We start from the raw sequence: 20,036 nt of genomic DNA, 5'->3' as shown, positions 1-20,036 counted from the left end.
CTCAGCACTTAGCAGGTCAGCTATAAACATATGATGGGCAAAGGTGGGCACGGGTAGATCCCAACAAAAGAGGTTTTATGAGCATGATAACATCGTCAGAAGTGCAGATTGATTGGTCTGCTACTCTGGTCTGTAGCATACATTTCCTGGAAGCAGAAAAGATGAGTCCTGTGCTTTTGTGGATGTTTTCTCTACAAGGCTTTGTTTATCATTGTGGTTGAGAACAAGACCATTTTAGTTACACACTTTTTATTGATTCTGGCAGCTTGTATTTGTTGCTTCCAGTGATTGCTGGTATTCTGGCTCCTGCAGTTGCATTAAAGATTCAGCATGCTCTGTTCGTAGGAGACAATTTTTTTCTTCTCTGAATGATTTTAAGACTAAGCCTCACTGGTGTTAGTCCATCACAAAATACTGCTTCGCATTTGCGAAGATATGCCTACGTTTTCTGCTGTTTTGCTTTGAAGATCCTATTTACGTTGGTTTGGTAACCCAGACCATCTCTTTTACACTTTATATCATAAAAGAGAAAGGAAGACTGCACATGGTTATATTACTTCTATAGCATTTTTCCCTCTGTGATAAGTTAATGTTTGTTTCTGTATGTACTTTCCTTTCTGCTCTGTATTGATTCTGAGGTAACCCAATATTAAAACCTGATATGAAATCAGAGCAGAATGAAGCAATTTTAAAATGAAGATAGTATATGATTGAGGAAGTAGCACCAGCAGTTAAGCAAGAGTTAAAAAATTAAAATCATCATGACTCATAGGTTTGCAATATTGTCCCTTAGGGCTTCAACCACAGAGCAGTCCCGCTTCCTTGCCACCCACTCTTTTTCTCATTTTCTCTACACACAAAGCAAAAGCAGGCACAGGATTGCAATTGTCAAGAGTTTGGTGGGAAACTCTAAAATATAAAGAGTGTTAACTTGAGTCGTGGGACTGACATTAACCTTTCTCCCCCCAAGTAATGCCTAGAGAAAAGCCGAATAGCTGTGCCAGTAATACAGGAAATTGGCTCGTAAGTCAGCCATCTCTCAGCTCTGAAACGTTCATCATGCAGATAACTTTTTTCCTTAAGTTCAGCTTCAGCTTGCCTCACGTCAAAGGCAGCACATTGCTGTCAGTGAAAGCTCCGCAGGCTTCCCTAAGGGATCTCATGCATGTACTACATTCATGTTGGTAAATTCATCATAGTAGGCCCTAAAATTAACAACTCTGAAACCCAAGGCATTTGGCATCTGGGTTGATATGAAACACAGCCCCCAGAAACAGTCTAGTAAAAATAATGTATAACTTAACAGGATGCGGGGTCGCATTATGTGGCCTAAGGTCCATCTGTTGCTATGCTGTGACACATGCAAACCATCTGGATTTCGCTTCATTTTAAGCAGTGTGAAATAAATATCTTACAAATAATTTGCATTGCAAAGGACAAAATCCAACAAGCAAGGTAGGAATTCCTGGTTATCACTCCGTTTTTGTTATTAATACGTCCATGAACAGCTCTTCGTCCTAGCTTCTCAATTGGATTTCAGCCTGTGATGGAGGAGAATGATGCAATTGTTTGTTGTACCCCCTCGAGATTGCCACCCCACCCTTTGGGCTGGCAAGTGGAAATCATAGTACTAAGTAAAACACTGTGTCAGGCTAAAAGTCAATACCAAATTCATTCTTTTGCCTTGCAAAAGGCAATTATCCAAGCGTCCAGTCACATCTCTGCTGAGGTTCTTCATGTGGGCCACATGGAGCTCAAGTCATTTGGTCTCAATGCAGTGTGTGCTTGTAGCAGTGCAGTACATCTGTGTGGCCAAACGGTTCTCTGGTGATGTTCCAGCTGCCAGCCTTGCTCATTTAAAAAAACCCTCTGCTGGTTGTAGAGTAAGAAGCTCCTTTTAATGTAAGGACTGAAGAGTTAGGCTTGTGGACAGTGCCTCTCATTACCTTGTAGGTAAAGGTATCACACACTCATGCTTTTTTTTTTTTTTCCTTCCACCTCTGACAATGTGAATTCTTTTGGTGAGTGATTTTGCTGTCACTTTTTGATGGTTGGTTCTATACAAGACAAAAGTCCCTGTCTGGATGTTCCCCATTACCATTTTAACAGATAAGACTTGAACCACAGAGTAAAGAAAAGGCAGTCTATTATCCTTTTGCCTTCCCTTGTTTAGAGAAAGAGATTTGCCCCCAGGTGCACTAACATTTATATGCTTTGTTTTTCTTCTCTTTCAGAGATGCCTTAACGAAAATGAAAGATGTGTATATCAAGAACCCACAGATGGGAGATCCAGCAAGTGTGGACCACAGATTAGCAGAACTCGGCCAGAACATTGAAAAGCTACGATTAGAAGTTCAGAAATTTGAGGTATGGGAAGAGATACAAGAATAAATGTACATTAGTGATGCTCGTCTAAGTGAATACGCCTTGCTGGAAAGTAGCTCAGCACATGCTCGATTCTAAGCAGGTGCTTCAGTGCGTTTCTAGATAGAGATGTATTGAAGCATTTTCTCCCTATGTATGGGGAAGTGCTACTTAAGCACTTAAGTTAATTGAGATCTTTCAGCCTATTTGTGTAACATAAATATGTACCATCTCTTGTGATTATCAGCCAACTTGCATGCTCTTTAATTTGCCACAGAAAACAAGCTATGCTAAGTAGAGAATAAGAGAAAATGTAGCACTCTCTGGACTGCTCAGAGGGGTTCGGATGCTTATTTAATTAAATAATCTGAAGCATCATGTTACAGATGTCTGTGGAAAATCAGAGGAACGTAAATGTGAAGTACTGTTTAAAGTCTTAACAGCAAGACAGAAGCCATCAGAAGAAATACATTTTAAGGAACAGTCTGCCATTAACAGAAGGCTTCTTAGAGATGCAAAATCTCAAGAGTATGAGAAATATTTAGAATATAAGAAGCAATTATAAGTGTATCCCATTATAATTACACCGGAAGGATTATAGGACTGAGGAAAGGTTTCACTCTCTAAGTTAGGCTATGAACATAAAAAGATATAAAGCTCGTTAATTTTAGATGTTTCTTGCAGTCGTTGGCTTTACTATCCATTGCTTGCTTAGCCATTTGAAAATCACTGGCTCTTTTTTTCTCCCCAGATTACTCCTCTTGCATTCAGCAGTCACTAAGACTGCTGCGTGTCTGATGTTATTGAGACTACTTAAACTGCCACATATCTTCGTACTTTATTGTGACGAGAGCAGCAGCATGTCCAAACAGCTATTAACTGCTCCTCTTAACTCAATGTTTTCAGCACCCAGCATCACAAAAGAATCAAGTTTTCAGTAAGCGTGTTTTGTGGCAAGACCATGAGTTTTAATAAATGTTGAACATACAGAATCTATTTATACCCAACAACTGCAACTCAAAAGAAAACTTTTAAATATTTACAATCTGGTTTTAGTTCCGTAGTCTGAATGTCAAACATAACAAAGCAAAGTAAAAACAACATATGTCCCCCTGCAAGTCTAAGCACCGGGGATGTGTGAGACCGCTGCTTTTCCTTCGCAGGGCTGGCTGGCCGAGGTGGAGGGCAGGCTGCCCATGCGGACTGAACAAGCCCGACGGCAGAGCGGGTTGTATGAAGCCCAGAACACCTCAGCAGTAAACAGCTGCGCACAGGACCGGGAGAGGTACAGTATCTGTACAGAGCTGACTTGTTTGGAATGACATTAAACCTGATTTCCTGAGCTTCTTAAACAGGAAAGCTGTTGCTCTGCAGCGTTCAGAAGTTTATTCGATGAGCAGACAAAAGGCAGGCACTCCGTGAAGGGAGTCTTGCTCACTCTTTTTAACATATAGAAGATTCCAACTTGAACAGCTGCTTTTCTAAGTATGATGAAATTTATAATAGCCCCAGTGCTCAGTGCTGTGAAGGCAAGTGAGGTGGACATATTTTACAGCTTTTGAAGAGAAAAATGACTAGTCTTACCCATTGTGTTGTGACAGCTGCTAGTGGTAGCAGCCTGTCCTGAGCATGCTTTGGAATTGCTGAGTGGCTCCAGCTCGAGTTGCTCACCTTGCCTTAAGCATCTGGTAAACAAGCCGTCCTCTTTGCTCCCGAGGCTGGTTGCTATAGTTGCTCTGTATTTTCCTCTCTTGAGCAGCCCAGATGGCAGTTACACAGAAGAGCAAAGTCAGGAGACTGAGATGAAAGTACCTGCAACGGATTTTGATGATGAATTTGATGATGAAGAACCACTACCAACCATAGGAACATGTAAAGCGCTCTATACGTTTGAAGGTATTACTCAGCATTTACTCTTGTTTTGCTTACTGTTTTGTTTGGTTCCTATGACAAGTGGGAAACATCCGTTTAACCCCTTCAGCACTTAAGTAGGCAAAGAAAGGCTGAGTGAGGCTTTGGTGTGATTCTGTTTTGCAGAGGCATCAGGACAATGATTTCCTTTGCATTTTGCAGGGCCTCAGCAAGGAAAAAAATTATCTAGAACTGTGCATCCTTATAGTGCCAGGGAGAAATAGGGAATAAAACATTATCTATTTAAGGCATTTCCTTCCCTCAGTGTGCTTTATCCCATACTTACTGAAGGTCTCTACGAGAATTTTTTGACTGGGATTGCTTGCTGGGAGATAAGCTCTAATCATATTATCACAGGAGCACTGTACAAACCGCTGGTGGAAAAATCTGTTATGTTACGTGTTTGGGAGTTCTGCTGCGAGGAGAAATTTGTGTAAAGGTAGCATTATTTAGGATTATGATACTCATTCGAAGTCAGTTCTTAGTGGTACGTACATTGCCCTGTAATTTTAGGCTGCCTGTGGTAAATAAACGCTCTGGCCTGTGATTACTGCTTTCCAATAGAGCAGTTGTAAAAGCTGGACATTAGCTACACGAAATTTTGTGAGGCTCATGGGTGCTTTCTCTCTGTTGGTGGCAATAGCATTTCCTATGGCAACCCTGATGTTAGGATCACATTTCTCTGGTTCTTTGAGCGTGCTCTCTTGGCTCCAGAATCATATATTCTTGTTCATGCTGCAGTGACACAAAAAGGTGTCAGCACCCTGCCCCTACATGCCATAAGCATCCCCCACTCCATCTGTGATCCCCATTGCACAGGGTAGCCTAAAATCCATGTTATTGTGTCTTTCAGGTCAGAATGAAGGAACAATTTCTGTAGCAGAAGGAGAAATGCTCTATGTAATAGAAGAAGACAAAGGTGACGGGTGGACGCGAATCCGAAGGAATGAAGATGAGGAGGGCTACGTCCCCACGTCGTATGTTGAAGTCTATTTGGACAAAAATGCCAAAGGTGCTATGACTTATATTTAATACCGTTATTATTATTACTTTATTTGCTTTCACAGAGATACCCAACCCTGCAACTGCTCTGCGTTGCAGAGAGAGCCTTTTAAAAGTCTGTACAATGCCACAAAGTGCATTATTTTGTACGTGGACTAATACCGTGTGCTGTACGCAAAACATGCTTTTTATTGATCAGAGGAGGATAGTGTGGTAGAGGGAAAATGCAGCCTTTCCTAGTAGGTGCTTATTCAACTGTCACTGCCATTGCACACCCAACTTAGTGCAGGAAACAGCCGTTTGGAATGATTATTGGCTTTCCTTAGATATCCAGGGGGCATCTCAGAGGTATTCACAAGTCAATTGTTCCAAACTGGTTCAGTGAACCGTTACATAGGAAATATTTAGCTGCTGTTTTGTATCTCAGTCTTGTAGCTTTTCAGAGCTTAATGAGTTCTGTGGACCTTTTGAATTGAAAGCTGTTCATCATTTAGTTAGCCTCCTTGGAAGAGCAAGGAGAGATCTTGCCAGGTGTCTACACGGCACTGTGTCATCCTTAAATCATTGACATTAAGGAAGATCCTCTATTCTTTTCCATCTTGATACATTTCAGAAAATGGCCTTTTGGATGTATTTGCTATTTCAGATGAAATACGGTTATTTCAGATGACCCATAAGAAATGGCTTCATCTTTTGCTCACACGCAATCAATGGAGGCATGCTGAGTTTAGACTGGGCTATCTTCTGCTTCCTTTTTTGCTTTTGACTCCTCACAAATAGATGTTTTGTGTAAGCAAGCAGAGCAGACAGGGAAATACTGGCTAGAACACATGCTAACATGTAAACGCCTGGTAATATAATACACAAATTATTTTAATCCTGTTCCAAAACAGGACATTTGTTCCAAAACAGTTATTTTTTTAGTCAATTAACCCTTCAGGTTATTGTGTGTCCTAGCCCTTGAAGTTCTGGGTGTGAAGCAAGGTGCCTCATCCAATTTAAAAGAAAGTTGAACCATTCTTACAGGGGTTTGCAGACAGTTGGGAGAGAGTAGAGCTCTCTCTGTAAACAAGCACTATAACTTGATTAGTTTGCTGTTCCTGGATTCAGTATTAAACAGTGCAGTGCCTTGTCTGCTGCAGATGAATGTCAGGGGTCTTGTATTTTGCCATCATAAAGTAGTTTTGTTTGTGTTGGCAAATACAGAGTCAGTTGAGATGCAAAAGAGCGCAGAAAGCTTAGCGCCTCTCTGTCTGCTTTTGTTAACCTTTGAAAGACGGCTGTGGATCGTACGTTTTCCTTCATGTTCAGAACAAGACAGCACAGAATGAGAGACCCCTTCTTACAATTCCATGTTTTCTCCTTTGGAGATTGACTGCTCTATGTATGGCAGTAGCTGAAAGCCACATTATTATTTTGCTGGAGAAATTTGCTTTCAGCAGAGTAGGCTGCCTGAAACAGCTAAGCTAGTATGGCATTTAAATCTGTCCCAAGGAGCAAGCATGACTCTCCACAAGGTGTGGTTCACATCAGAGGGCAGGTACAGCAAATCACCTCCTTATGAGCAGAGCAGTGGGTTGGATAGGAAATGAAACAAAGCATCTCTCTGGGTAGGATGACAAATTCTGGCACAGTCCTGTTAACTGGAGCAGTGAAAGTTTTCTTTAACTTACTCTCCTGAAAAAAGAATATTGCAGGAGCATTACAATACCAGCCAGAAGATAATGTTAGTCTGTTAATGGTATAATGCAAATTACAACATGAAACTGAATGGTCCTAAACAGGCAGTCTGTGCTTGGGGGTAGGTAGGTGAGTGCTGCTACAGTTGCAGTTACTTCTGCAGCAGCAGTGGGGGCTTTCCTGACCCCTTAAGTTTTTCCATTAATTTTGCTGGACTTTAAGAACAAAATCAAGTGGATGTGTGAATATCTGATGTAAATTAACTATGATATTTACATCTTTTTTCTCAAATCTCTGCTGAAAAATTTAAATTCCCCAAAAATGTCACAGTAGCAGTATAAAGATTTGTGGGAGATGCTGCTGTGTTTAAAAGTCAAACTTTATTGCAAGTTGAATATTCTCATTTGATATTAATACATCGGTAGAAGTGACTTACTCAGTCCTTGCATACTTAAAATGGGAGCTACAGCTTTCCTGAAAATGTCACTAAGTGCTAAGGCATTTATAACCTTTGGTAATTCTTTCCTGCTTTTGAAAAGATGCTCGAGCAGCTGGTACCTCTAAATGTAGTTGTGTGAAGTGCTAAGAGCATTTCCACCAACTGAGCATGTTCATGACTCTTGCAGCCAGCAGAATCGATAGCATTGCAGGCCTGCCTGCATGATGAGGCTTTGCCTGTCATGAGCTGCAGGTTCCTGAGAATGGGGTTGTTAAATGCACTGTGAAAAGCCACTTGGCAACTGGTGTGGTTTTCCAGTTAGCTGAAAGCTGTGTTGTCAGGGCTGTAGTGCTACAGCACCTGAGATGGATGGGACAGGTAAGTCGTGTGCTGCAGCCACCCTTCTGACCATAGTCGTCATGCAAGCCAGCCTAGGGCTGTGTGTTTCTGCAAATACTTGCATGAGGGCTGCCTGTAAAGTTTACAATACCTCCAGTCAGAAGCTGGTAGCAAACCCTATTGCAAAAAGAACAGTAATGTCTATCTTGTTTTGCCTTTTTTTTTTTTTTTTCAGATGTGTACAAATCACTTCAGAAAATCTCTGAGTAGGTTTGCATAGGCCTGTTCACCTTTTATCCTACTGGTTTGCTGCTACGATTGTTTTAAGAGATCTATTTCAGAAGGTTTTCTTTTAGAAGAGATGAATGCACAAGTCATATCTCCATCACTGAAAGACTCCGTTAGGTACCGTTCCCTGGGCTGATGCATGTATAAGTTCTCCTTGAAATTTAAATGTGCATCACTGCCAATAAAAGTACTGGCCTGATTGTACCAATTCAGTTGTAAACAGCATTGTTGTCCTTCCTAACATAAAGGAGAGCCAACACGGTTCATTCTCCTTGTGATGCATGCAGGAAATTATTATAAATGCTAAAACCGTGCAGACTCAGAACTGGATCTCTTGGCTGTAAGCTCACATTTTGGGATTTGTGCCAACCTCTAACTGCTAGGGGACAAGGAACACAATTCCTCTGCGCACGTTGGTGTCGCTTCTTGCAGGGCTTTTACCTGTCAGGTGTCTGGTGCTGACAACAGACAAATACTGGAACTAGTTGGACCTTTTTGCCCAAGACTGACCATTCCGTGTTATTAAATGTGGTACCTCAATCTGCTTGGGAACAAAGCTCCCTTTCACTGAGGGATGTTGTGAAATAAAATGTGATACACACGAGAAACTTGCACGAAGTAACTGGTGTTCTGTAAACTCTGCATTGCACCGAGCAAAAATGCTGTGTGCTCCCACCAGAAGGACTGGCTGCTTGGGTTGATGCGCAGTGAGCAGACTGATGTGTGAAATTAAACTTCCTGGGGGGAGAACAACAACAAGGAAAAACAGCTTTGGAGCCCTGAGCTGATTAGCATTTCAGTTCCTTTGCCACTGTGGGTCTGTTCCTGTTTACCTCCCCACCCCCCAGTTATATAAATAAATCCCTTACAGACAGCATTGTGGCTCTGCTGTTTGCTTGCTCTAACCATTAGGCAGAGCCTTGACTTATATAAATAAATAGGTGAAAGTTAACCATGCTGATGCACTTTTTATCTAGGATATATCTGATTATTTAATGCTTGCCAAATTATTTAGGAAATGGTAATTAATTATAAACTGGACCGTGTCTTTTTTTTTAAATCCTTTTGTTAAATACTTGTCCTTAGTTCTCCCAGTATAAAAAAAAAATTGTATATAACATAACTTAAAAAACTAAAGTTACTTGAATTTGAATTGGTTTTATCCTTTTATATAAATATATAAATATAAATGGTTTTATAGGTTGTTGTTCTGCTTAACCTAGCTGTTGTTTTGGTAACTATTCAGTCCTTACATTGATAAGCCTTTTTGGTTACTCAGCTGCCTGCATCTGGTTGGAATTGCATAGAAACTTTTGTTTTGTGTTAAAGTTTGTTACATCTGGCCAGTGTGGTTGTTCCATTTCTATTCCTATTTTTTGAAGAATCATCATCTGTCAGGAATCTCTTTATAGCTTGATGTACCGTGGTGTCTTCTTCTAATAAACATTATATTTTCTCATTCCTGTGAGTTTATTAATGGCTATTCATTTAAGTTTAACTTTATTAATGGCAAAGAAATGGTCCAGAGCTGCTTTTCACTTGCTTCCCACACAGAGATACACAAAGTATAAATGCAGTTCTTTTTCAGGAATAATATTTTGTTGTGAATCTGTGAAAACATTTTTTGTGCTATTGTTTTGGAATCTTTTCTTTTGTTATTGTTATGGAAGTGGGTGCAAAGGAGATCTGAAGGTTCCAACCTGCTCCCAAGTGTCAGGGAAGTTTGGACTCATCTTATATCCATCCCCTTTGATACAGCAGCCTCTTCAGCCAAATCAAACTCCTGGATTGTAGCTTTATTTGACCACAGAGAAAACTTACCCTCAGCCAGCGGTCTGTGGCTACAGGGATGTGACAAAGCGTGAGTTTAGAAGCTAAGAGCACTGTCACTTACCTGCTTCTTACCAGGCTTCCCTTAGAAGTGAAGGATCTTCACAGCCTGTTGTGTAAAGGATAGCTAGTCTGGTCTCATCTGCGAAATTCTTTGTGTTTTAGCTTCATGTTGTTCTTCAGTATCAGTCATGGTCTTTGGAGCTATCACCTGATCAGCTACAGCACTCTGAGCAGATCAAAAAGGAGAAAGCTGTTTGTTTTCTCTACTGTTGCACTGAGAAAGTGCTGGCAGGGTCCTGCTCCAGGGTTTTACATCCTCCTCCCAGGGGGGAGCAGTGATCCAGTGATGCTTCCTGGAGGGAAGGGCTGAGGGTGAATGATGACTGCTGGTGATGTATGCCTGAGTTCAGGAGCTTGTCTTAACTCTTTGTAATCTGGTAGGTGCTTGGATTTCCTTTAATCTCCTGCAGGCAGTGCAACTCTTAAGGGATTCCTTTTTCCCCAGTCTCTTTCTAATCCAGTCTCTTTCTTTTTGTCTTTCTTATGTTTTAGATTCCTAAAGGTGTTTGTGCTGGTGCAAGAACCTCGGGGCGAGCTTGTCACAGAAGGAGAAACAAAATGGTCTGTTTACCCTGCAGGCAGTTAAAATACACCCACGGAAAGCCAGACTCCCAGTCTTGTCTGGAGTTCCCACTTGAAAAACTCAGACCTAAATTCCATCCCAGTACCATTCAGATGCTTGCTCTTTTTCATGGCATGCTACTTGTGGCTCAGATTAACTTATCAGCCTTCCTTACTCTTCTGCCAGCTTGGCACTGCCCTTCCATAAAAAATAACCAACACTTCCCCCACCCAGTTGCTCCCGATACCGGTCACAGGACCGCTGGCTGCCCTTTGCAAAGGGTAACCAGGGAGTCCCACGCATGTACTGGTCTGTCTTCTCTCCTCCCTTGTCCCTCAGTCCATCTGAATGTACGCACTGGTCCATCAGCATTTCACGTGGTGCCTTTAGCGCTAATCCTGCGGGTAGTTTCATCAGGTAGCTTGGAAAGGAGGTGTAATACACACAGAAAGCCACTCCGGGAACAGTGTTACGGCAGCTGGACTGGACTCTGAATTTGCGGATATTAAACTTTATCCACGTGCATTATTCAATACTCTGCTTTCCCCAAAAGGTCACTAATACTTTTCAGCCTTTATTTTTTTTTAAATCTAGGCTGATGCTCATTCCAAGTATTAAATCCCTAAGACCTTGCTGTTTCCTGAAAGCCTTCAAGCTCACGTATGTACACTTGCTTTCCTGCTTGTTCTCTCAGCTCCCTCCTCTTTACTCCCCCTTCCTTTCTCCCTCCTCTTCCTCACACACACACACAGACACACACACACAAACACAGACACTGGCGTTTTGGTTTGAAGCCCCATTTTGCTTGTCACAAAGACCTCATTTTGCTCTTGTTTCGGTCTGCATGCTCGCCCTGTTGCCTTGCCTGCGCCCACCTTCCTGAGGGCCACGTTATTTTGTGGCTCGTCGTTAATCTCGTTGCAGTTTTCTTTTGTTGGTTTGTTTTTCAGCATTTCAGACTTGCCTTCTCCTTTTGCATGACCTCTTTGTGCGTTCTCATCAGTTAATGTTTGAGTAACAGAATTTTTTTAGAAAAATAAAAGAGAAGAAAAAAAGAAACTGCACTCTATTTCGTTCTCCCACCTTGTCGTGGACTGGACCTCGACCCAGAAGCCAGACAGGAATTGTGACTTACTCCTCAGCCACCCTGTTTCCACGTGGTTTTATTTGAAGCAGAAGTAGCATAAGCGATGCTGTACTGTATCATGTCATGCAGTGGAGAGGAAGCTTTAATATCTCCAAATACCACATGATCTGGACCTAAACTGCCTAAAAAAGGGGTCAATTGCTTTCTAAACCTCTGTACTTTAAAAGTGTTGGTTTCCCCTGCATCTTTACTGTTGCTAGGATATTCATCTTGTACGTGGTTAAGCCCTGTAAGAGTCAGTTGTTCCCAATAGCTCCTGAGGGCCTAATTTATTCATAAATCAGCCCATCACTGGGGGAAATCTACTTGCTCTTAGGGAACCTCAGCATCTCTTGTAAAATCCCCAGAATTGGAGGAAATTGCTATGGAAGCCGCTCTGGCTAGCAACCCTAAAATGCAGCCTCTCAGGTTTAGTTTGCAGACAAACGTGTGTGCGTGGCGTTTTGCTGCCTGCTGCGCTTCTGTGCGGGGTCAGCATACGGAAACGTGTCCAGGAATCATGTGCTCTCCACGCTGGGGACTGCTTTGGTCATCCCCACTCAGGATGAAGTAACTTTTGAATTAGTTTCATGTTGTCTCCATGACTTTTGTCCCTTTCTCTCCATTCAAGATCCCGATTTTTGTTTCCAGTAGCACAACGTCCCTCAGCCCTACAATTAGGACTGTAGCTGTCGTATTATGGTGCTTAATACCTGCGAGCATCAACCAGCAAAAGGTTATACGTTTTTTTTAAGCTAATTAAAGGGGCTCAGGAGCCTGCACCTTTGGGCAGGCACAACCAGCACTGACACCTCAGCTACAGTGTTACCGGAGTCGGAAGGGTCATCCCCAAGGGAATTGCCATCCTTATTGCTGCTACCGTGGTCCCTGAACTGCTTAGATCCACGAGCCTCTGAGAGCCTCGGCACCCGTGGCTTCGGCCAGGGATCCGTGACAGCGGTGCGAAGGCGTTGTTGCACTGCACAGCCAACGTTACGGCCGTCAGGGGATCCAAATGGTTAAGCAGTTAACAGGCGTGCAAGAATATCTTTAAAATATTTTAGCTGCAGTATTTTTATTCTCATGTCCAATGCACTGTTGAATCAGCAGCTAGGAGAATTCGTTTTCACCTATTGTTGTGCCATCTATGTACAAATTAGATAAAAGTTTGCTTTTATATATTTAATCTAGGTGGACAGTATATTATTGTCAGCCTCTGTGGAACATTTGAACAATTGCAATGTCTGTGTCGCTAAATAGCGCTTTAGAAGGAGCATTAGCTTTAGCTGCCTGGTTTTCTTTGACCGTTTTAATGAAAAGGCCAGAGTTTACAGAGTTTTTATAAACTTGGCAAGTAGTTCCCAAATGCCTGGATCTTAAAACTAAATACAAGAAAAACTAGTGACAGTCACATATTGTAGCCTACACATCTTTATTCTGCTGCCTTTATTCAGGGTAAAGAATGGGTCATTTTTGTTGAGTTTATCTTTACAGAATCTGAAGGACTAAATATGTGACTGGCTTATAAAAACTCTGCTTGAATTTACTAATCCTGCCCAGAACTGTGGACTGTACAGCCTACAAAATCGCGTTGTCCTCAGCAAAAGTCTCTAATGCCCTTTCTTAACATCTGTAAATAGAGAAGAAACATATTTACTGATACGGAAAGTTGTGTTTAATGCTGAGTATTTTTCAGAGGTTCATTTAGTTTGATGCATATTGTTTGTTTGTTTTTTTCCTGCCTGAAGTGTCAAAAGACCTAAAAAAAAAAAACAAAACAAAAAAAAAAAAAAAAAAGCCAAATTCTATTTTAACATGATGATGTCGAGCACTTTTTTTATTTGTGTATGTGTGTGTATGTGTGTTTGAGCACTGATCTCTAGATTTCGGTGGCATCTCAGTATTGTGATTTCATTGCCAATGTAAAAGGTTCTGGTGTTGCCCATTCATTTCTGGAGACAGAATTCAACTTAAATAAAGTGCTTCCATTTGAAAGCGAATATTGACCTTGTAACAATGAAAGGAAAGTCATCCACATATTTAAATAAACATTTAATTCCAGAAGTCTAGTTCACTGGACCCTTTTGATCTTCCAGGGAAGAAGAAAAATGGTTTTGTTCCTTTTCTTTCCCAATAAAAAAGGCTCTGCCTCTTTGCCGGGGCCTCCCTGATTTGTCGAGGCATTATATCCATTGCTCTCCAGTGACCGTTCTGTCTTGCCACAAACATTTCCAGTGGAGAAAGGGAATTTAGCTGTGACTTATTGTTTCAGCCAGACATCAGTTTTATAGCCTGAAACTCCCCTAAGCTGCTCTCCTACTCCTCAGCATTCACCTTGCCTGGGAATGGATGTTGTAGTCAGATCTAGCTGTAAAATTTTCAGCGGAGAAGCGGAAACAGCCTGCTCCAGCGCAGTGTTTGTGGCTAGCTGCTGTATTCACAAGAATGATGGCATCCTTACTCACGGCGCTTGGCTTTTGGTTCTGTTTCTCATACCAGAATTTGCAGGTGTTTGGAGTATTGATGTGGCTCTGGCTGGTACCTTTGGGTGGCTGTCCTACGCAGCCAGTTCCCAGCAGGTCACTTTGAGACACAATTTTATCAAAGTTTTACCTTTCCAGAAGCTGGCACTGAACGTTAAAAAGGTTGGGGGGGGGGTTGTTATTTTTTTTTAATTTGGTTATTCGAGGGGGAAAAAAAAAAGCATCGTTCTGGTTGGAGTTGTTGGTGCACTTGGGTAAGGCAGGTATTCTTTGCTTGTTGTCTATTTTTTGTTTTATTTTAAAACTTTCCTACCTCAGGAGGAGGACACAGGAACTGGAAGCTCGGGGAAAATATTCCCTCTAACACAGAATTGTGCCTTGTGGTGCCCATAGTGAGTGCTTTGGTTTAACTGGAAGGTTTGGCAGATGGTTTTGATCCTAATTGTTTATAAACTGAAATTAAGTCTTGTGTGACCCTAGCAAATAATGCACTTGTATGTGCATGCAGGAACAGACAGAGGTACAAAATACAGTACTGTTTCCCTTCACTGAATAATCTGAAAACCAGATACATTTCTGTAAGGCTGGATAAGGATATTTAGAATTCTATTTTAATGTGCAAGGGGTGGTCAACAGTGGATGGATGGGGCTCCAAAGAAATCTTCTGCCAGGTGCTGTGGGTACTGTGCATGTACTTTGCTGGAGCTGGCTGCCTTTATTTTCCTTTAGAAGAGAAACAAAAAAACATCTTTAGAAGATTGCATTTTAAATGCCTGAAGCTCACCACAGCCCCGGAGAGATCTGAAATGAGCGCCGAGGTGCTGCTTTGTTTCTCAGCCCATGCTTGTGCTTTCCAGCATTTGCACGTGTTACAGCTGTCTCCTGTTTGAGCTCTTTCTGCCCAGGTTTGGGGAAAGGTGGTTCATCGGAGGGGATGGGAACCTGGCTCCCTGGCCAGCACCTGGATGGGGAGTCATGAAAAAAATGTAAGGGATGCAGCTGAACACAGCAGTTGGTGGGTGTCTGTGCAGAGAACTGAGACAGTCCCTCCCTGCAGACATTTTTCTGGCCACCGAGCTACGGGGAGGGAACAGCAGCCAGACAGCGATGGGGGGGAAAAGGGCACAGGGCTCACAAGTGCATGGTTTAGGACTCAGACAACTTGTGAAGTTCCTTTGGCAACTTTAGCCTTGCTTTTATGTCTTTTGTCCAGCGTTAACAGCACAAAGTAACTGTGGCTGGACCAAATCTCCCTTCCTCTTTTTTAAGAGAGAAACAGCTTGTGCCAAAGAGGAAGCGATCCTGGACTGGCGGATGGGGAGTTCCCTCGGCTCCTTCAAATGCTGCGGTAGGAAAGCAGGGGCTCTATAAATCAGGGCGTCAGGGAAATGGAGAGAAATGGGCAGGTAATTAAAGTGTAACACAACTTTCTCACTCTGGGAATCAGCACGTCCTCTACCCTCTGCTTGGTTGTGGGGCTGAAGTGGTGTGCCAGATTCATGGACGGTGCTGTGTGGTGCCGTGTTGCACAGTGCTGCTCTGCTGACACTCTGACCTTGCAATTAAGCTCTAGATTGACCTAAAAAGGCTTCCCTGTCCTTGAGAACATTAATCTAAGAATCTCTTCTTCCTCTCTCTAGCTGAGCCAAAAAGTTGAGTAGCTTCTGGACAGCTTCTTCATCACCTGTTAGCCCAGATCATTGGAAGTAGCCTCATCTAGGAACCGTGAGGATTTGCAGTTGTGTCGCTCATAGTAGGTGATACTTCTACTTGAAGCAGTTATATAGAGATCTAAGATCAGATTGCTGTTTTGTTTAACAATTTCAGTTGTTCTTTGTCAGCACTTACTAACAACACTTATTAAAACCGGGCAGAGAGATAATGTGCTTCATGCCTTTGCATTTTTGGGGGAAACAACGAACAGCAGGGAGTGTCAGTCTGGTGCTTTCATTTTTATCTTAAGCGGTATTATTAGCATTGCGAACTTGAAATAGAAACAGCACAACCAAATGAGTGAGTGAAGGCAGGAAACTGAAGCCAAGGTGAGCAGTAACTAGGAGAATAATAAAATGAGCTTTACATACACCAGGTATGTTGCTGGACACGTCCCAAATACAGAATGCTATTTACTTTGGTCATTCTGGAGGGTGGAGAGGTGCCACTGGCACCAATGTGGTACAGAATAAGGCTGTGACCAGGTAAGAAGTCACGAAGATAAGCTGTGGGGTGCAGCTCCAGTACGTTGGCCCTGCATCACCGAAGGAAGAGCTATTGATTTCTCCTTTACAGGGGTGGAGGTGTGATACGTACACCATAAGGTAAGGGTGTGTGCAGGTCACTGCAGGGTACTGAACATCTCTGTATCACAGCCTCAGCTGCCTCAAAACTGTGTCTGTAAGGCCGTAGTCTAAGCATGAGTAGGCAACAGAGCAGCAGCTCGTGTAAAGCAAAGTCCCCAGTACTTGCAGAAGACTGGGGAAGGGAGCAAATAAGCTAACTAGCGAGGCTAGCTCCATCAGTCCGATGCAGGAACAGTTCTTTCCTCTTTTTACAATGAGCAAGAGACTTGATAAAATAGAGGGAAAAGGAAGTGATTTGCAAAAAGAGCTGATACAGCTCAGCCATAACATTTGGCTGACATTGACAATGGGTCACAGAGCTAGCTGCAGTGAGAGGTGCTCAGAAAATACCCCAGACACCTACTATGAGAGGCAGAGAACAGCAACAATGAGGTCAGCTTTCCAATGAAATATAGATGCAGAACTAAGCTTTTGAGTGTTTTAATGGGTAGAGAATAACAAAAAGTACCGCTCTGGTTTTGCCAGTGCAGTGCTCGAGCCGTTTGTCTAGACACTATATAATCCACCCCTAGGGGAGGTAGTTTGTTAACGTCTCCTGGAATGCTACAAACTGTTCTCAGTTGCTGAGGTTACGGGGTTTGTTTGCTAGATGCAAGTTTTGACGGTCGACTTCAAGTTGCTAGAGAACGAGCTGCGTGTCCTTATTAACCCAGCTCCAGCTCTGTTTCTTCACATAGTCCAAATTTCAGCTAATGCAGTAACATTTGCCAAGCTGGCAGCGAGCCGCCCGCCTCTTCCAGCCCCGCACCCCTGGGGGCAGTGTTCCTATCACCTACCTCTTTTAGCAACCTCGTTGCTCACAAGGGCAGAACTCGCCAGCCTGTTAGTTAGCGTTTCCTGGCACGCGGTGGCAATGCTGCTGTCTGCATCGTGCCCACGAGCAAAGCTATGCACATGAGTGTGATTAGAGAAGAGGTTTGGATCAGTAATGAAATTGTCAGCCACCCAAGGCTGACAGAAAACCACACAGGCTCTAAGAACAGCTCCGTGGAACTTCAGCCTCTCCCCTCGCTTGTTACTTCCATCACGCTGATGGTCACGGATAGCACCTGCTTCCTGGACAACACGGGCTTTCTGAGATACAGGCAGCTGAAACTCAGCAATGAAGCAACACGAACAGGAAATCTTCATAAACAGAGGCTGCAAGGGGAGGGTGCAAGTGCAGTATGATTTCATGGACTGGGCTACTGCTGCTGCTCAGAAGGATCTGTTATTGCGAGGCCTCCTGGCAGCAAGAAACTTGTTTTTTTTCTGTGTGTTTTTTTCATTAACACTGTAGGTGCCATGGAAACTGTCAGACCCTCTGGCCCTGCAGGCAGCAGTCATGCAACTCGTTGAATGCACATATATTTATTGTAACACATTTTTAGCACAGAGTTTAACACTTAAGCACGGGAGTGTTATTACAATCTGTACAGCATCCTCCGAACAGCACAGACAACACAGACATGCAGCCCTACAGGCTCTGCAGCAGCTTCAAAGAAGGCTGCAGTGGCTAACAAAGCTTAAAACAAAGAGAAATCCCAACAGTGGCTCATTCTTTGACCTCCCCTTGGGCCTGGCTGGATATATACAAGCATCCAATAAACAGGATAGTAAAACTAACATGCTGAACCATTTACAGACACTCTTTTTAAAGAAGAATTTGCTGTTGGCAGCAAACATTTGGTCTAAAAAATCTGAAGGCCACATTTTTCTAACTCTCCTCTCCTACACACTTTTCCACCTTTTATCTGCGAGTCAAAGAGCAGCCTTCCTCTTACCCCCTCCCTTTCTTTCCCTTTTCACGTGGAGAGCTCAGAGCCCCAGACCACCACAGGGTGGCCAGACTTGGTGCTGTGGAATCATGCAGGTTCCAGCACCACGATGAGCACGCGCTTCGGGTCCTCAGCCCAAGAAAGGTCAGCTCTGCCTTGCCAGCTCTGCCTCACTCCGATTCCACTAAAGCTCACTGAAACATTTGCACAGGCGTACAAGGTGATACTAGTGCCTCGCTGGCTTAGATGAAGGAAGAACTTTTGGAAATAGCCTTGCTAAGAAAAGTAGTGTTTAGCCTCTTGTCTTTGTGCCTCTCTGTTGGCTGTTATCAGATACTCTATGGCTGCATTAGCGGCAGTAGATTAAGGAGCTAGTTACTTCTGTTCGTTACATGAGCCACTGTATACACAAGTAACATCTGCATTGAGAAGCTAGAATGACCTCAGCACACAGGTGGGGGCTTGTTTGCAGAAAGCAGCTCGTTCCTAAAAAGCTGCTTCAACAGCCTGGACCTGCTCAACCAGGCACCTTCCCCAGCGCTGAATGACTGCCCCAGCCAAGGCTGACCCATCTGAATAGGCCCTGTGCAAACAAATGGGCTCCTCCTCCTCCCTCACACACCCTCTGCTTCTTAGGACAGCCGTGGAGCCAGGTCTAGGCTTACAGCAGGGTCCTTCTCAGAACAGAAACCGGGCTTATGAACCAGCCCAGGAGCCCTAAAGCCTGCAGCAGAGCAGTCCTGTATCCTGCTCCAAGGAAATCTAACCATCAAACAGCTTTATGATGAAGCTGCTCGCGTCCCAACCCTATGGGTTTAATACCTGGAAGGCTGCATCCCATATCTACAGAGCTGCCAGGAGCTTTAGAGGAAACAGTACAGCGGGAAGCCAGTGTGCAGGAGAACTTGTCTTCCAGCTTTGTTCTCTGAAAACATGCTGAACACATGACATCAGATACAAGGAGAAGAAAAGTCTACCAGGATGGTGAAGGTGCGACTTTAGGGCTTGGGGGAGAAAGAAACAGCTTATTTCAAAATTTCTGAGTTGCAACTGAAGTTGCAGGAATTAGATAAAGAGCAAAACTAGGAAGTTGTGACAGCTGTGCACCATCAGCACAAAACTACAAGGAGACCTTGTGGCTTTAGTTAACTTCAAATAAACAGGTTTCTCTAGTTGCAACATTGCTCACTGGAAACATAAATAACATTTCATTTTGTCTTTACACATTTGGGTTAAAAAGGAAAGTGCCAAAAGCAAAACCTGCAAAGGAGCAGAGAGATTCAGTTTGCTCGGGGCAAGCTGGGAGTGCTGATTTCTTGTAAGCAAACAAAAGGGAGAGGGCTCAGGTCAAAACAGATCCTAGTGACGTTTAGTTGCAGTCTCACCACCATTTTTTTCCCCACTGGGGCTGCAAAGCTGAGTTACAGAGAAATGATTTCTCCCGGTCTTTCCCAGCACTACCCCTATATTCAAAGCCCCATGAAAGGATGGCAGAGGAAACCTGCCTTCCCCAGCAGTGGTGGTGGGAGCTGCACACACCTCGAGTACCAGATAAAGGAAGCGTTTTGACTCCTCAGGGTTCCCCAGCCATCCATCCCCACGCAGACATATTTGTGCCGTACCTTCCCTGCCCCCTCCTGCACAGATCACACAGCCCGGGTCTCTGCTTCGATCTTCTGCTCCCCGTGTAGGTTTTCCAGTTCTTGGACCTGGGCCACGTTCTGTCTGATAGCAATCTCTGGCCCCCCTCCATACAGTGTGCTTAAATAAATCCACGTCTCCTCGGAAATCTGCCCATAATCAGCACCTGAAAAGGACAGCAGACATGCAGA

At 43.3% G+C, this 20,036-nt stretch overlaps 2 protein-coding genes and 1 long non-coding RNA gene across 32 annotated transcripts in view; 1 reads left to right on the top strand and 2 right to left on the bottom strand.

Moving 5' to 3' along the window:
- FNBP1 (formin binding protein 1) overlaps positions 1–13,604 on the top strand; it is a 96,495-nt gene extending 82,891 nt beyond the window's left edge. For 12 of the 22 annotated variants that reach the window (XM_084493980.1, XM_084493973.1, XM_084493977.1 and 9 more), the window contains 5 exons: positions 2,235–2,367; positions 3,528–3,649; positions 4,121–4,260; positions 5,129–5,287; positions 7,971–8,231. In XM_084493980.1, coding sequence (XP_084350106.1) covers positions 2,235–2,367; positions 3,528–3,649; positions 4,121–4,260; positions 5,129–5,287; positions 7,971–8,005 — 589 coding nt within the window. In that variant the 3' untranslated portion in view covers positions 8,006–8,231. Of the gene's footprint in view, positions 1–2,234; positions 2,368–3,527; positions 3,650–4,120; positions 4,261–5,128; positions 7,263–7,970; positions 8,232–10,408 lie in introns of those variants that run through there. The other 10 variants (XM_084493967.1, XM_084493975.1, XM_084493970.1 and 7 more) reach the window with 4 other exon arrangements.
- Positions 2,702–4,180, bottom strand: LOC311421733. Its single transcript, XR_014684984.1, has 2 exons — positions 4,036–4,180; positions 2,702–3,885 (listed from the first exon to the last, which is right to left on the bottom strand). It is a non-coding gene; the product is annotated as an uncharacterized lncRNA (long non-coding RNA).
- Positions 8,530–20,036, bottom strand: part of USP20 (ubiquitin specific peptidase 20) — a 29,945-nt gene continuing 18,438 nt past the window's right edge. For 5 of the 9 annotated variants that reach the window (XM_084493958.1, XM_084493956.1, XM_084493957.1 and 2 more), the window contains exon 26: positions 17,782–20,011. In XM_084493958.1, the coding sequence (XP_084350084.1) occupies positions 19,851–20,011 (161 nt within the window). In that variant the 3' untranslated portion in view covers positions 17,782–19,850. Of the gene's footprint in view, positions 10,083–13,107; positions 14,811–14,848; positions 15,049–17,781; positions 20,012–20,036 lie in introns of those variants that run through there. The other 4 variants (XM_084493962.1, XM_084493959.1, XM_084493961.1 and 1 more) reach the window with 4 other exon arrangements.

The sequence above is a fragment of the Aythya ferina genome (genome assembly GCF_964211825.1).
Source record: "Aythya ferina genome assembly, chromosome: 20".
Lineage (NCBI taxonomy): Eukaryota > Metazoa > Chordata > Aves > Anseriformes > Anatidae > Aythya > Aythya ferina.
The sequence above is the reverse complement of the archived record's forward strand: the minus strand, read 5'-3'. Positions and strand labels throughout refer to the sequence as shown.